Below are 14,596 nucleotides of genomic sequence, written 5' to 3' on the forward strand. Positions count from 1 at the left end.
CGCTACCTGGCTGCCCCTAGACCAATTATAATTTGGTAGGAGTGTTTATTAACCGGCCGGGACTGCCTCTCAGACCAAAAGACAGCCCCGAGCTTTCTGTTAGACATAATTTTATAGACACTGTGATTGCTAGCAACAGAATATGTTTCTAAGGGGTTAGCATTGTTTCCATTGAAGCAAAGCTTTCTCAGTATTATTCCTATTGAAACAAAGCCTTAGTATTATTTCTACTGAAGCGAAACAGACCTCAATCCATAGGAACCTGTGGCATGTTTTAGCAACACAGGTGAAACATTTCTTTACTATTGGAGCCTATTAGGTGGTTTCCAAGGAACCCAGTAGGGGTCCCCTCTAGCAGGTTTAAGGGGGCTCTAGTGTATAATTTCTGGTGGGCACTTCAGTTTGTATGTATGTGTGTGTGTGTGTGTGTGTGTGTGTGTGTATTTTAAGTTCACAGATCCCAGGTTAAGGACCTCTAGAGAGTAACATCAAGAAGTGAGGGAAGAAACAAGATAAAAAATTATTCACAGTTAACCACTAGAACAAATTAAGATTTTCACACTCAAATGAAAAAGAACAGAACACATAATGCATTTTCCTTCCTTAAGAGGTTATACAATGAGACAAAGTTTTTAGTCATTTAGACCTAGGCAGATTCTAGTGACTTTAATAAAAGCTACTTAAAGTTACATGATTGAAAAAAGAATTTGTATTTTTTAAAAATAATGCACCATATAAAAACTAACCATAAAATGACTTTTTTTGCGTGTGAAGGAAACTCAAAATGACCATATAAGGTGAAGAGGGGTTGCAATTTGCATTGTTGGATGAAGTATCTATTTCTAATAATCACAAAACTTTGAAATTAGTGATATTCAGAGTAGACATAAAATGTTTCTGTCAGAAAGCATATAGGCTAGTCTAGAGAAACTAAAGTACTTTATTTCTTTAAAGTAATGGAAACAATCAAGGATTTCAAATATTTCAATGTGCATGGGAATATAGTTTACAATAAAATGGTGTGAAATTCTCAAAGAATCTGTGTGCAACAAGTTCTACCATTTTGTGAAGTGATTCATCATCTTCATTTCCTTTACATTCATATGTTTGTGTCTCCAAGGATATATTGGCAGTCTTTTCTTCCACTGTGACACTGTGATCCTTCTTTAAAGTTTTATTGTAATTTTTAATTATTTCACTAATCATCATTTTCTTGTACTACATATGGATAAAACATGACCTTGAGGGGAGGATGGAACAAAAGAGGCCTAGAAATTGAGATGTTCCCTGCCTTTATCTTTATGGTTTCTGACTCAATGTTACTAGCAACATCTATACATATATAAGCGGAAATTGATTTGCATTTTAGGTAAAATAGACAACATAGCCTGCTAAACTATTAGTGTTTTTCTTTTCATGATGGCTTGCACATGGGCTGAAGGAACTTTTACTTAGATCAGAGTAGGAATATACAAAAACCAGATTTATAGTTCCAAAGAATTTCAATCTAAATTTCCTTACTTGGTTAACTTCGCTTCTCCTAATTTAGAAATGGTATAGTATAATACATGATATAAGGTTGAAATCATCTTTTATACTGATTGAATGTATATAAGGTGTTTCCCCACTTTTAATTTTGTTTTCTTTGGTGTCATAAGCCTCACAATGCTTTTTTAAAAATATAAAATATTTTATTCATAATACAAATCAAAGCAAACATTAGTAATCCTATTAATAATTACAAAAACAAAAATGATAATATTGAGGGATTTTTACACAAGAAATAAATGCATAGGAGTTTGCAGAGGAGGAAGTATATAGGAAACCAATATGTTAAAATACAGTTATCAAAATATTTTTTAAAAACAAGTTCAACACCACGCTCTAATCCCTTAAATTTGGATCCATGGATTCTAGGTTGGAGACCTTGATGTCCTATAGCATCAGGGTACTTGGAGGAGTCTTTTTCTATCCTCAGTGACTTAAAGTGGATATTTTACACTCTGGGGTTTATGGTGTTTATGCATCATCAAATTATTTGAAAACTCATTGTTTTTAGACTGTTAATTTTTTTTAACCTATTTCTTAGTATCATGTGATTACCAGATAGATCAACCAAGAGACTTTGAAGTGTACAAGTGAGTTTACAATGTGTATTAATGCATCAGGAAAATAATAAGGCTTTATGGGTATCTATTAATTATCTAGTTATTATGTAATGCTTCAGTAGTAATCCAGAATCAATATTCACAATTAGCAGTAATTCCAAAAGCAATGGTTACTCATCCATAAACAGCAAGCATTAGTGTATAACTAAAAATCGTTAGTCAACCACACAGGTTGAGAGTTGTTAAGGACCTCTACAGCCAGTTATTACAACTCATACCTGAAAGCAAATCCTTCTAACAATATATGCCTCTGCTTGAATAGCTGTATGAAGGGGTGACACACTACAATTCTCAGGGCTGCCCATTCCACTTTTGGACAGTTCTAAATTGTCATTTCATGGTGCACATGGATTCTTTCTTGTTGTTAATGATTTCACTAGGGTATATATACCTATCAATGGAATCTCTTGAGTAAAAAGATATGAGCATTTTTGTTACAAAGCATATGTCTTTCCATGTTACCCTCTCCTTTGATTCAGTGAAGTCCAGTTTTCCCATGTTACCTCCAAGACCAAATATAAAATTATCTATTTAACTTTTAAAGACCTTTATAACCTGGCCTCTTCTTACCTCTTCTCTTTTCTTATTGCCGTCGTCTGTGATCAGTAACAGCTCCTTGCTGTTCTTCGTATTTTTATCAACTGTTCCCTTTGCTTGAACTTTTCTCCCTCTTGACTTCCTTTAAAGCCATATCTAAAGTCCTATCTTCTGCAAGATAGTACATCTTGGACCTCCTTAATCTTTATCCCTTTCCTCTGAGATTATCTATAATTTATCCCATATGTATCTTTTTTGTACATAGCCATTTGCATGTTGTCTGTAGCTTCTTGTGAGCATGGATTCTTTTTTTTCCAGTGTTTGACCCATAATAGTCAATTATTTAAAATGGTTTTTGACTTAACTTTTTCTTCATAATCCAGAATTGCTTGCCAAAATGCCCAGACCATTTTAGAGGTCCAACAATAATGTATTAGCATACCACTCTTTTTCTTTAAAAAAAATTAATAAAGTTCTATTGGTATTTTCTACTTCTTAAGTATATCATTGTTTTTACTGGTTTTCTGGTCAAGAGTTGATTTCTTAGAACTCTTAGTTGAATTGTTGAATTGGAGCAATGTTTCATATGGTTTTGTGTGTGTGTGTGTGTGTGTGTGTGTGTGTGTGTGTGTGTGTGTGTGTGTGTGTAACCAGTTCTTTATTAGGTGATTACTTTGGTTATTTTCTTCTCTGGGCTTATCATTATTGCTGCCATTCCATCGTTTCCTTTAATTTATTTTTTAAATTAGCAATCACACCTATTTCTCCTTCTACTACCCTACTCATTGAACAAATAAAAAATAGCTTGAAAAATAAAGTCCTCAGTATATATAGCAGTGCAAATTCCCACATTAGCCAGATCCAGAAATGTGTCTTTCTGTATTTTAAGTTCATCACCTCTCTATTAGGAAGTGAATTTTATGTTGCATCTCTATTCTTTTAGAGTCATAGTTTATCATTGCATTGCTTGGAGTTCTATAGTCTTTAAAACTTAGATTTTTTTTTTCAAAAAATGTTATCATACAAATTGTTCTAGTTCTGCTCACTTCACTCTGCATTGATTCATAATGGTTTCCCAGTCTCCTATAAAATTCATCATTTCATCATTTCTTTGGGCACAATAATAATCCATTGCATTAATATGCCACAATGTATTTAGCTGTTCCTCAAAAGGTAAATATATCTTTAGTTCCTAGTTTGGTATAAACACTAAAAGAGCTGCTATAAGCATTTTTCAGTGTAGATCTTTTTCCCCTCTTTATTTTATTTTATTGGGACATAGGCCTAATACTGGTATAGCTAAATTAAAGGAGAATTTAGTAACTGTCTAGTCATTGTTTCAGATTGTTTTCCAGAATGGGCAGACCACTTCACGGCTCCACCAACAGTGCACTAGTGTACCTGTTTTTCCACAGTTTCTCTAACATTTGTCATTTGCCTCTTTTGCCATCTTTGCCAGTTGATAAAACTGAGTTAGAACCTCAGATTTGCTTTACTTTTTTTCCTAATTGTTAGTGATTTAGAGCATTTAAAAATATGATTCTTGATAGCTTGGCCTGTTCATATCCTTTGATTATTTATCTATTGAAGAATGGCTTTTTGTCATATAAATTTAAATCAGTTCCTATTATATCTTGGGTATGAGACCTTTGTCAGGGAGGTCTGACAAAAAATTGAAAAGATTTTTTTTTCCCAATTAGCTATTGCGATTCTAATTCTTATGAAAGTTTCTTTGTGCGAAAACTTTTTTGCCTGTTTTTTCTTGTGCAGTCCTCTATCACTACATTATTTACATGCTCCCATTTATAGATTTAAAATGTAGTAGTAATAATAATAAGTGGAGTTTATAACATGTTTTAAGTTTCACAAAGTGCTTTACTTGTATGATTTCTTCCTTGTTCCTCCTTTGTTTATGATGTGATTTTTTTTCACATCTAAACTATGTATCCATTTTTAAATTACCTAGGTTTATGGTGTGAGGTGATACTCTAATTTCTGCCTGACTGCTATGTAGCTCTCCAGCACTTGCCATATTAATCAGTCCTTCCTCCAGTAACTGGTATATTTGAGTTTATCAAATGCTATGCCGTTGTATTTTTCTTTTGTATGTCATGTCTAATCCTTTATTTGATTGTAATGTTGTTGTTGTTTTTTAATATAGCACCAAATTATTTTAATGCTTAGTTTGAGTTCTGGTAACAATATCAGCCTGCTTCTTTACCACTCCCCTCCCCCACCTCCCCCAGTATTACCTTTAAGCTTGTTCACTTTTTTTTCCTTCATAATGAATTTCATTTTTTTTTCTAGGTCTTTAAAGTATTCTTTAGCTAGGTAGATTAGTACATCGTATATGGCGTGTATGCTCTCTCACATGATGCCTATGGGAAGAGTGGGCACAAACTTAAATGTACAATGTTAGTGAAGCACACACACCAAGCCAACTCACAAACTTGGAACTTCAGGTCCAAGAACTTTCTGTCTTCATAGAGTCCTCATGTAGGTCCCTTTTGGTGCAGTATCTCTGCTGAGTCACTGTTCCACACACCTGTCCCCACCCCTTCCCTTTTCTCTCAAGGTCTGCTCTTTTCTAGAGTCTACCCCTCTTCACTGCTATAAGCTTGACTAAGCTCTTTGAAGCTACTTCCTCTTTTTTGCATAGTCACTGTAGCTATGTGTCTCTTCTGAAGTATTTATTTCTGCTTCCTACTAAATACAATTTCTCCTACCAGTTCAGTAACTCTCCTTCAAAACTCATATGATTGATGTGAAGAAAGAAGTGCTCTCATTACCCTGCCTTCAGGAAGTTTTCCTTCATACACAGCTGCCAGCTTGTAGAATATTAATTGTTGCGTGGCTTTCTTTTTTATATATAGGTTCAGGGAGCATAAATGGCACTGTTAGTCACTAGATTGTTTCCTGTGTGGATAAATTTTGATTGGATAAAAATGCCTTTATCTGATGTCCAAAGTATTTTTAGTCCTCTGTTGTTTAAAGAACTTCTCATATAGTTGTGGGGTCCTATCTTTTGACCTCCTTTACTCCTTTTCCTGGTGTGTTGATATTTTAAGCTTTCTCTGACCACATCAACTGAGGTGAGTGGGAAGTTCCTCCTTTACATAATGAAGGATTTTTTTTTCTTTTCGAATGGCAATTGGGGTTAAGTAACTTGCCCGGGGTTACAGGGCTAGTTTTGTGTGTGTGTGTGTGTGTGTGTGTGTGTGTGTGTGTGTGAAGGGTCGGAGGCCAGAACCGAACTCGGGTTCTCCTGACTCCGGGGCCGGCACTTTACTCACTGCGCCACCTTAGCCGCCCCCTAGGATTTTTAAGATATTAAAAAAACACAAGTTTAGAAAAATTACCAAGCAGTCCAATATTACATGAAGTTTTGTCTAACCAAAACCTCCCTCCAAGAAATAGAAAAAAATACCTTTCCATATCTCTTTTTTGGGGATAAAGTTTATCATTTTACAACATCTATTATATTTCTATACAATGACATTTTTTTATTGTTATTTTTATTTATTTTGTCATAAAATGCCCAAAATAATAGAATACTTAGTAGAGATCTTAATCTTATTTCAAAAAAAGAAAATTGAAGCAGATATAAAGGAACTGAGGGATGGGTAGCAGGAATAAACCCTGATCTATGTGGATTTACATGAGAGTTATTTGAAAGTTTCAAAGAACAGTTAATACCAAGGTCATATAAATTATTCTCAAAACCTGAGAAAGAAACCCATCAACTAAACTAATTTTATAAATCAAATATAAGTCCTGATACCTAAATCAGAAAAGCATAAAGCAAAATAAGAAGGGTATTTTTATTTACTAAGATTAATAAGTATCAATTCAAAAATTTTAAATGAAATCTAGGCAAAAGACCTGTACAGTTTATCAAAGAAAAATATTTACTATGATCATGTTGGGTTTATACCAGGAATGCAGTAAGCTTGTCCAGCATTGGAAACACAATTAACAGTTATATTAAAAGCAGAAACACCCAAAACTACATGACTATCTCTATCATAAAAGGTATCTAAATCCACAAGATAACATTAAATGGAATATAAAGTCTAACACAAAACACTAGCTTTCTCTTGCCTCCTTTACTCATGTACATTATTTTACATAATTTTTATAAATATTTGCAACAGCAGTAATTTAATAAACATCAACTTAAATACCTCCAATGTGCCAAGCACTGGGGATACAAAAAAGAAGAATAGCTAATCCCTGTGTAATAATTAAAATTAAGGTAGGCTGAGGCACAAATTTCCAAGCATGATTTCTGAGCAATTCATTAATAAAATGTGGATTTACCACAATTCCCCCAGCATAAGCTAAGATCCTGAGGTAGGAAATAGCTTCCCTTTAAATAAATTTTAGGGAAATGCAGAACAAAGAATAGGACTTTATAGATGGGGAACAAGTTATGATTGGTTACAGTGCTGAGGTGTGCAGGGGACAATGTGATAGATTAGTAATTGGAAATGAAGGGCAAGCAACAACCCCTTCTTTACCTCCTGTGACTAAGATATGTTCATTGTTTCAGTCCATCTGCAAGGTTTGAGATAGCGGCCCAGGCTTATTTGGATAACCAATCAGACAGACATCCTTGAAGAATAGCTTGGTGGTATAAAACTACTAAACCAAACTCCCTGGTATCCATTTTCCTCCTTCAAAGGTAATAGATTTCTTTGACACAATAATAGAACTGTGATTAACCAGAGAACGTAATTTCTGAACTTAATTCATTACAGGTCAGGTGAATTTCTGAAATAAATTGAGAGACAAAGAATCATAACATAGGCAGTTACAGGACAAAGTCAATTAACTGTAAATAGATTTCATTTAAAAAAACGATGAAGAATCAGTCTGATTATTTCACGTGCTTTCAAGGAGCTTGCAATCTAATGGAGGAAAACAACACATAAATGGAAGCTGAAAAGGTGGGGGAAGGGCAAACCATGAGGTACCTGAGTCAGGATCAATGCCAAGAGTATCTGCTGGCAAATGGAGTTATCAGGAAGGTTGGTAGTCCTCTATAAAGAAGACTTTAGGAGGAATTTAGTGTTTCACCTTCCATCCCCCTAGTCAGAGGGTGATTGCAACTGAGGGTGAGTTGAGAAAGTGTAGTGTATCAAAACCTCAGTCATTCTTCAGGATAATGAGATTTATGGTTATCATCTTATTTTGAATGTTGTTCATGTTGTTCTTATACAAGCTAAGCAAAGCTGCTGATGGAAAATGGAGTGATGATAGCAATAAGACAAAAGAAATATGTAAAGTTGTTGAGAGTATTTGAATTGAATAGTGAGATCAGAACCTATATTGCTAGGAGTTGAGGAAAGTGGCAAGAGAAGAAATGAGCTCATAAGACTTTTGCCTAGGAGTTTGGCTGTGAAAGGTAAGACATTCAGGATAATTGCCTGAGAATGTGGTGGATTGAAATGAAGGGTTTGTTTTTCTTTTTTTCTTTTCTTTTTTCTTTTTTGGCCAATGAGACAATCCTGCCTCCCTATGTTTATAGCTGGCCTAAAAGAAACAACTGGGAGATGAGAACCAGAGGTGACTGAAGGGTAAAGCTACCAGGGAAGATTGCCTACTACAGTTAAGTTTCAGTCAGAATTTGACCCTAAATCTCATCTCCAACTCAGGTGTGCTTTCCACTATTGTTATTTCTATGCAGCATCATTTATCTTGTCTTCTTCCAGAAAAACTCTTATCGCACTTAATTCCTAAAGTGCAAAGGATCCGCTCGAGCTCATTGCTTCTGATAGACAATACAATACAATAAACTCTGACTTTGCTTTTCCATCTTAGTTTCCAGCAGACCTTGACCAGTTTGATCCATTACTGCCGACACTGGAGAAGGCATCACAGCTGCCAGGTTTATGTGAATCAGAAAGGATGGAAGGCGGAGGCACTGGGGTGACCATCAAATCAGAAGTCCTGCCAACTGCCCTTCAGTCTACCCCAACCAGACCTCCTCCCAGGCTAAACAGTATGTATAGAATGTAAAACTTTTTGAAAATGTTTTCTGAAGGGAGTAAATATACAACGGTAGCATTTATACATCTAGGAACTTTGGCTTCTGTAAGTGAAATGTCAACTGATACTGTAACAGAAGTGGTATATTAGAATTCTTTTTACTGATTTCCATATATATGCATACATTTGAAGTTAACTGAGCAAAGTCTCTAGATTTGTTATATCATTATCAGGCAAGGTAGCTCTCCTGTTCCCGGTAAGGGCTCCCCTGAGTACCCACTTCACTGGTATATTATTGAGTGGGACAAATACAAACTTATATCTGTGGTCAAATACACCAGACTTTTTAATTTAACTCACTAAATGTGAAAGTTAGAAGTAAAGAGGGAATTATTATTTGAAGAGTCCTTTGTAAATGAGTGGAATAAATTCTCTGTTAAGAAATTTATAGTAAAGAAGTTAATTACACAGTGGTGTGTTTTTCTGAATTAAAAAGTCAAGTATTTACTTCATATCTGACACAGGAAAACACATTTCTGCTGTGGTATCAGCTGTTTGCCTCTAGACAAGTCATTTCCCCTCTTTGGGCTGGTTTCCTCATTTGTAAAAATAAAGGAATTAGAGTAAATAACTCCTAAGAGCCCTTTCAGTAAAAAACAAACACAATGTGTAAGGACATTAGCTGAAGAATAATCATTAGATTGCTATATAGTTTTTTGTATTTTTCATATCAAAATAAGATAGTATTTATCTTGTCAATAAAAATTACATTTTTAAGAACTTTTTTTAAGTTCTTTTTTTTAAGAAACTTTTTAAGAACTTTCCAGCCTTTATTAATGAGTTGTTTTTTACTTGAGAGACAAGAAAAGACCTCTGAATAGAAAGCAGATTGTTGACAAAATGACCTAGACCAGTTGATTCCATGTTATATCCTCTTAAGGAATGAATAATCCATATATTGCTTTTTTTTTTTTTTGAGGGCAATTGGGGTTAAGCGACTTGCCCAAGGTCTCACAGCATGTTAAGTGTCTGAGGCCAGATTTGAACTCAGGTCCTTCTGACTCCAGGGCTGGTGCTCTATCACTGCGCCACCTAGCCACCCCATATATTGCTTTTTAACAAAAGAAAGAATTCACTTTTTTTCCCATTATCTTTTGTAGAATTTAGGTACAAGAAGTACCTGAATTAAAGTAGATATCTAAATAAGAACATATTTGTTTGGAAATGTTTTTCAAATAGATTTGTTTTGAAATCTGGGATTACATGTCAAATATTGCCTATGTTATATGTCTAGTAGTCACTCTATATTTGCTGGGAAATCCAGGAACTTATAGGAAAGAATGTGGTGCTCTACATATTTAAACACACACACATGAACATATGTGCATGCTTTTAATGCTGAATGGATGTGCCTACCCCATACCTTGTGAAGTGAACAGAACCAGGAAAACAATCAAATCACCAACAATTTATTAAGTACCAGCTATGTTCCAGGCATTGTGCTTAATGTTGGGAGAAGCACAAAACCCCGCTGCTCCCCCCTCCCAACCCTAGTCTATACCCTTATGCAGCACAGAGTCTAATGGGGTAGACAAATGCTAAAAACTTTGTGAAAATAAGATATAGAGAAAGGATAAACTGGAAGTTAATCTCAGATGGCAAGAATTAGCATTAATGAGGACCAAGAAAGCCTTCTAACTCAAGGTTGGATTTTAGCTGGGATCTTAAGTCAGGGAAGCTAGGAGATAGGGATCAAGGAGAGAATTTTAAACATGAAGGAATAAGTGAAAATGCATGAAGTTGGAGTTAATATATCTTCTATGAGCAAGTCATAAGGTAAACAAGGGGAAAAGGACTGAAAACACCAAAGATTTCAGCTCAAGTGGAATAAATAAATGCCATAGTTAAGGACCACAGCAGAGTGACAGAAAAGGACCAGTAAAGAGACTTCTTTGTAAATATTCTAAAGAAATCAAGTGGGATAATGGTGGAGAGGCAGGCCCAAGGCACATCAATGTTTTTTTCATGGTACTATATTACAGAATGAGAGAATGTATAACGGGAGGGAGGGGAGCCAGGGGTTAGAGGAGAGTGTGTGATGTGCCCTGGTCAAATCGAGGGCTAGCAGTATGGAAAGATGATGCCTGTGGTCTTTCTGGAAGAGAATAATCTGCAGAGGAATGGGTAAATGAGGAAGGAATAAAAATTGAAAGGGTAGGGGGAGAGCTTTATTTTCTTGGTATGATGCAGTTTTACTGATGAATACTCTTATGGGTGAAAGGGCATAGGAGTTTTGTCTAGGGTGTTGTCTATGGGGATTTGGTAATTGAAAAGACTGTTCTTGCCTTGGGAGGAGGGGAATTGGAACTTCTGAGGGTACTTGGCACCATAGGGAGTTGGGAGGACATGGACACAGTGAATAGGGTTTTTTTTTTTTTTAAATTAATTAATCAATTAATTAATTTTGCTTTTTGGAGGGCAATTGGGTTTAAGTGCAGTGAATAGTTTTTAAGGGAAAGAAGGTAGCCCCGGGAAAGTATACCTCAGTGGTGTGCTGCATAATCAGAGGCATAGCAAGGAGGCTGTGTAGTTGGGCAGTGTCCTTTCTGTCAACTACACCAAGTAGGCGTAGAATGAGGCACAATGAAAATAGAAATCCCTAGGATAGATTATGAGGCAATGACAGAAAATGGTAGAGGGGAGAATCCAGAATGGATACCTCAAAATTTTTCACTCCATGATGAATATAGAGTAAAGAAGGACTTGATAATTATAGGGATCATGAACTGTAGAATGAGGATCTGTAGTAGACAGAGTGAGAGAAATGAAAAGAGTGAGCAAAATCATACCTAGAAAGAGGCCAAAAACCACCCAGAATTTAAAAACATAATGAACAGGACTAGTTGAAGGGAAGGGGAGAATAAGAGGAAATCATCTTTACTACATGAGAGGAAAAAAGAGGGGAAGAAGTAAATAACCAGAAAAAAAGGATGAAAAAATAGAGAATTAACAAGCAAAACTCCAAAGGGAAAGGGGTGACAAATGGAAAGGAGTCTTGTGGGTGAGGGCAAGAGAACCACCTTAAAAAAGATGAAAGTAAATTAAAAGTACTGTATTAACAGGGGAAGAAGGTTAAAAAATCACCACTTGGAAAAAACTATAGAACAAATGAAGGAAAATAATAAAATTCATAATATGAATGGGTTAAACAACCCAATAAAAACAAAAAATAGCGACAGATTGGAAAAAGACATAGAGAAATAAAACTGAGGGGATGGAAATTTTTCCAATGTATGAATTGAATCCAAAAAGCAAGACTTAAAGTCATGCTGTCTGACAAAACAAAAATTTAAGAAAAAAAAGAAAAGTAAAGTAAACTGCATTATGCAGATAGAAATCATACACAACAAACTGATATCATTAATGATACCCTCCAGTTGTTTTAGCAAATTTATAAATGAAATAGTAATGAAGCTACAAGAAGACATATTCAGTAACATAGCAGTGACAGGAAACAGTGTCTAAAACCAAAAGCAAACATCATATGAATGGAAATACACTAGAACTTTTCTTAGTAAATATAGATGTGAAACAAGGGTGCTGATTCTTTGCACTATTACTGATAAAATTTTGGAAATGCTTGTTACAGCAAAGCAAGAGAATGAAGCTAAAGACAGTATAGACAAAGAGCAGAAAAAACTCCCTATTTGCTGATGAAATGATGGTTTACTTGGTAAACTCAGACAATCAGCAAGAAATAATGAGGTACTTAATAGCTTTAGCAAAGTGGCAGACTACAAAATAAACCCTCAGAAAACAGCATTTCTATATGATAATAACAACAAAATGCCAGAAGCCATAATAGAGAAATCACATTCCAAATAACTATAGAATGCAATGGAAATGAAAATAAGTTTGTTTTTGTTTTTTGTGGCTTTTTTTTCAGGGGGGGGGGGAGGAGTTGTGTGTAGTGATGGAAAATACATATATTTATTTAAGATAACCACAAATTAAGTGCTAGAATAGGTCCAAGGAGTACTGACTGAGAAATTGGGGGAATATTTCTCTAGAGAATTTGCCATTTTAATTGTTTATGAGTAAAGGTGGGCAAAAGTTTTGGTGGCAGCTAGCTGAATCAAAAGATTCCAGATATAGCTCGAGCACTTTCATGAAGGCTGGAAAGCAGAAAGCTTTTATAAATGACAAGAAGTCTAATTTGGTAGAATTTATAGTATTTGTAGTTGAATAATATGATACACGTCTGGAAAAATAGGATAACACTGGATTAGGGAGACTTTGAATGCCAGATGATGTCCACATAACAGGCAATAATGAGCCAATAAAATTATTATTGACTATTGAAAATAGTTTGACAGTAGCAAATTTGCCAAATAATTGAAAGTTTTCATATTAGGCATCAAAGCTATTTTCATATAAAATTTCCTAAAATTATTGCCCTCCATAATTAAAAAATAAAACTTTTTTGGTATCTTTGAGCTATCCCATATAGCAAACAATAACATAGGATGGGCAAATATTTAGGCATAACTCATTATCATATCGAAAAATACATACAGTGATTCTTGTCCATAGTCTCCCCATTTGTGCAAGGAATAGAAACGTGCTTATTATGTATCTTTTTAAGGGACAAATACAGTCATTATTATTCCTTAGTATTCAGTTTCAGTTATATTGTTCATTCTAATTATATTGTTACAATCAGTATATATATTTTTTCCTGGTTCTGCTTACTTCACTTTGTATAGTTCCTGTATTTAATAGTAGTCTTTATTTCTTTCAGCTTAGTAATATTCCATTACATTAATGTATATAACTTGTTTAGCTATTTCTCAATCAGTTGGTATCAGCTTTGTTTACAGTTCTCATTATTTCAAATTGCTTTCCAGAATGGTTGGACTATTTCACAGACCCACCAAGTAGTGTACTAGTATGCCCACATTATACAATTCCTCTAACATTTGACCATTACCATTTTTTTTGGCCATCTTTCCCAATTTTCTGAGTACAAAGTGACTTATGAGTTACTTTGATATCCTTTGCTTTTATTAATGATTTGGAACATTCATATGACTGTTACTAGTTTTCAGTTCTTCTTTTGAGAATTATTTGTACATATTCATTGACCATTTACCTATTGCGGTTAGAGATTTTGTATCTTATATTTCTCAGTTTGTTGATATCTTATATATCTGATTATTATGAGAGATGTAAATGCAAAGATTTTTTCCCCCTCAGATTACAGTTCTCTTCTTATCCTAGTTGCATTCATTTTCTTCATGCAACAACAGCTTTTCATTTCATGTAATCAAAATTTTATTTTATTTTTCCTTTTTCAATCACTTCTGTTCCATGTATGGCCCAGAATTCAATTTCTACTCCTTTTTGTAAAACATGCTTTACAGTGATTATAAGGCAGTTCAAAGTGATTGTTTGCTTCTTAATTTTTTTTTTAAAGCAATTGGGGTTAAGTAACTTGCTCAAGGTTACACAGCCAGTTATTTCTGGATGTGGTGCTAAGTATCTGAGCCCCAGATTCAATCCCAGGTCATCCCGACTGTGGGGCCGCTGCTTTTACTCACTGAGCCACGTGGCCGCCCCTAAGCAATTGGGGTTAAGTAACTTGCTCAAGGTTACACGGCCAGGTGTTTCTGGGTGGGTGCTAAGTGTCTCGGCCCGGATTCGATCCCAGGTCATCTCGACTCTGGGGCTGGTGCTCTTACTTGCTGTGCTACCTGGCCGCCCCTTGCTTCTTAATTCTTGATCATGTTTTGTGCTCATTTGTTATTTAAAAAGTTGTTAGTAGATGAGTATCTGCAGAGTACAGGAAGTATCATTGTATTGTGAAAACCTTATTAAACTCCTTAGTGAAGTTTTTCTAC

General features: G+C 35.0%; 1 protein-coding gene across 26 annotated transcripts in view; it reads left to right on the forward strand.

Moving 5' to 3' along the window:
• The window catches only part of NCOA1 (nuclear receptor coactivator 1), a 241,285-nt gene that overhangs the window by 157,315 nt on the left and 69,374 nt on the right, over positions 1-14,596 (forward strand). For all 26 annotated transcript variants that reach the window (XM_069071959.1, XM_069071964.1, XM_069071975.1 and 23 more), the window contains one exon: positions 8,529-8,709. In XM_069071959.1, the coding sequence (XP_068928060.1) occupies positions 8,529-8,709 (181 nt within the window). The remainder of the gene's footprint in view (positions 1-8,528; positions 8,710-14,596) is intronic.

The sequence above is a fragment of the Petaurus breviceps genome, unplaced genomic scaffold (genome assembly GCF_028583685.1).
Source record: "Petaurus breviceps papuanus isolate PSGF00001 unplaced genomic scaffold, PetGlider_PUasm1.0 90845, whole genome shotgun sequence".
Lineage (NCBI taxonomy): Eukaryota > Metazoa > Chordata > Mammalia > Diprotodontia > Petauridae > Petaurus > Petaurus breviceps.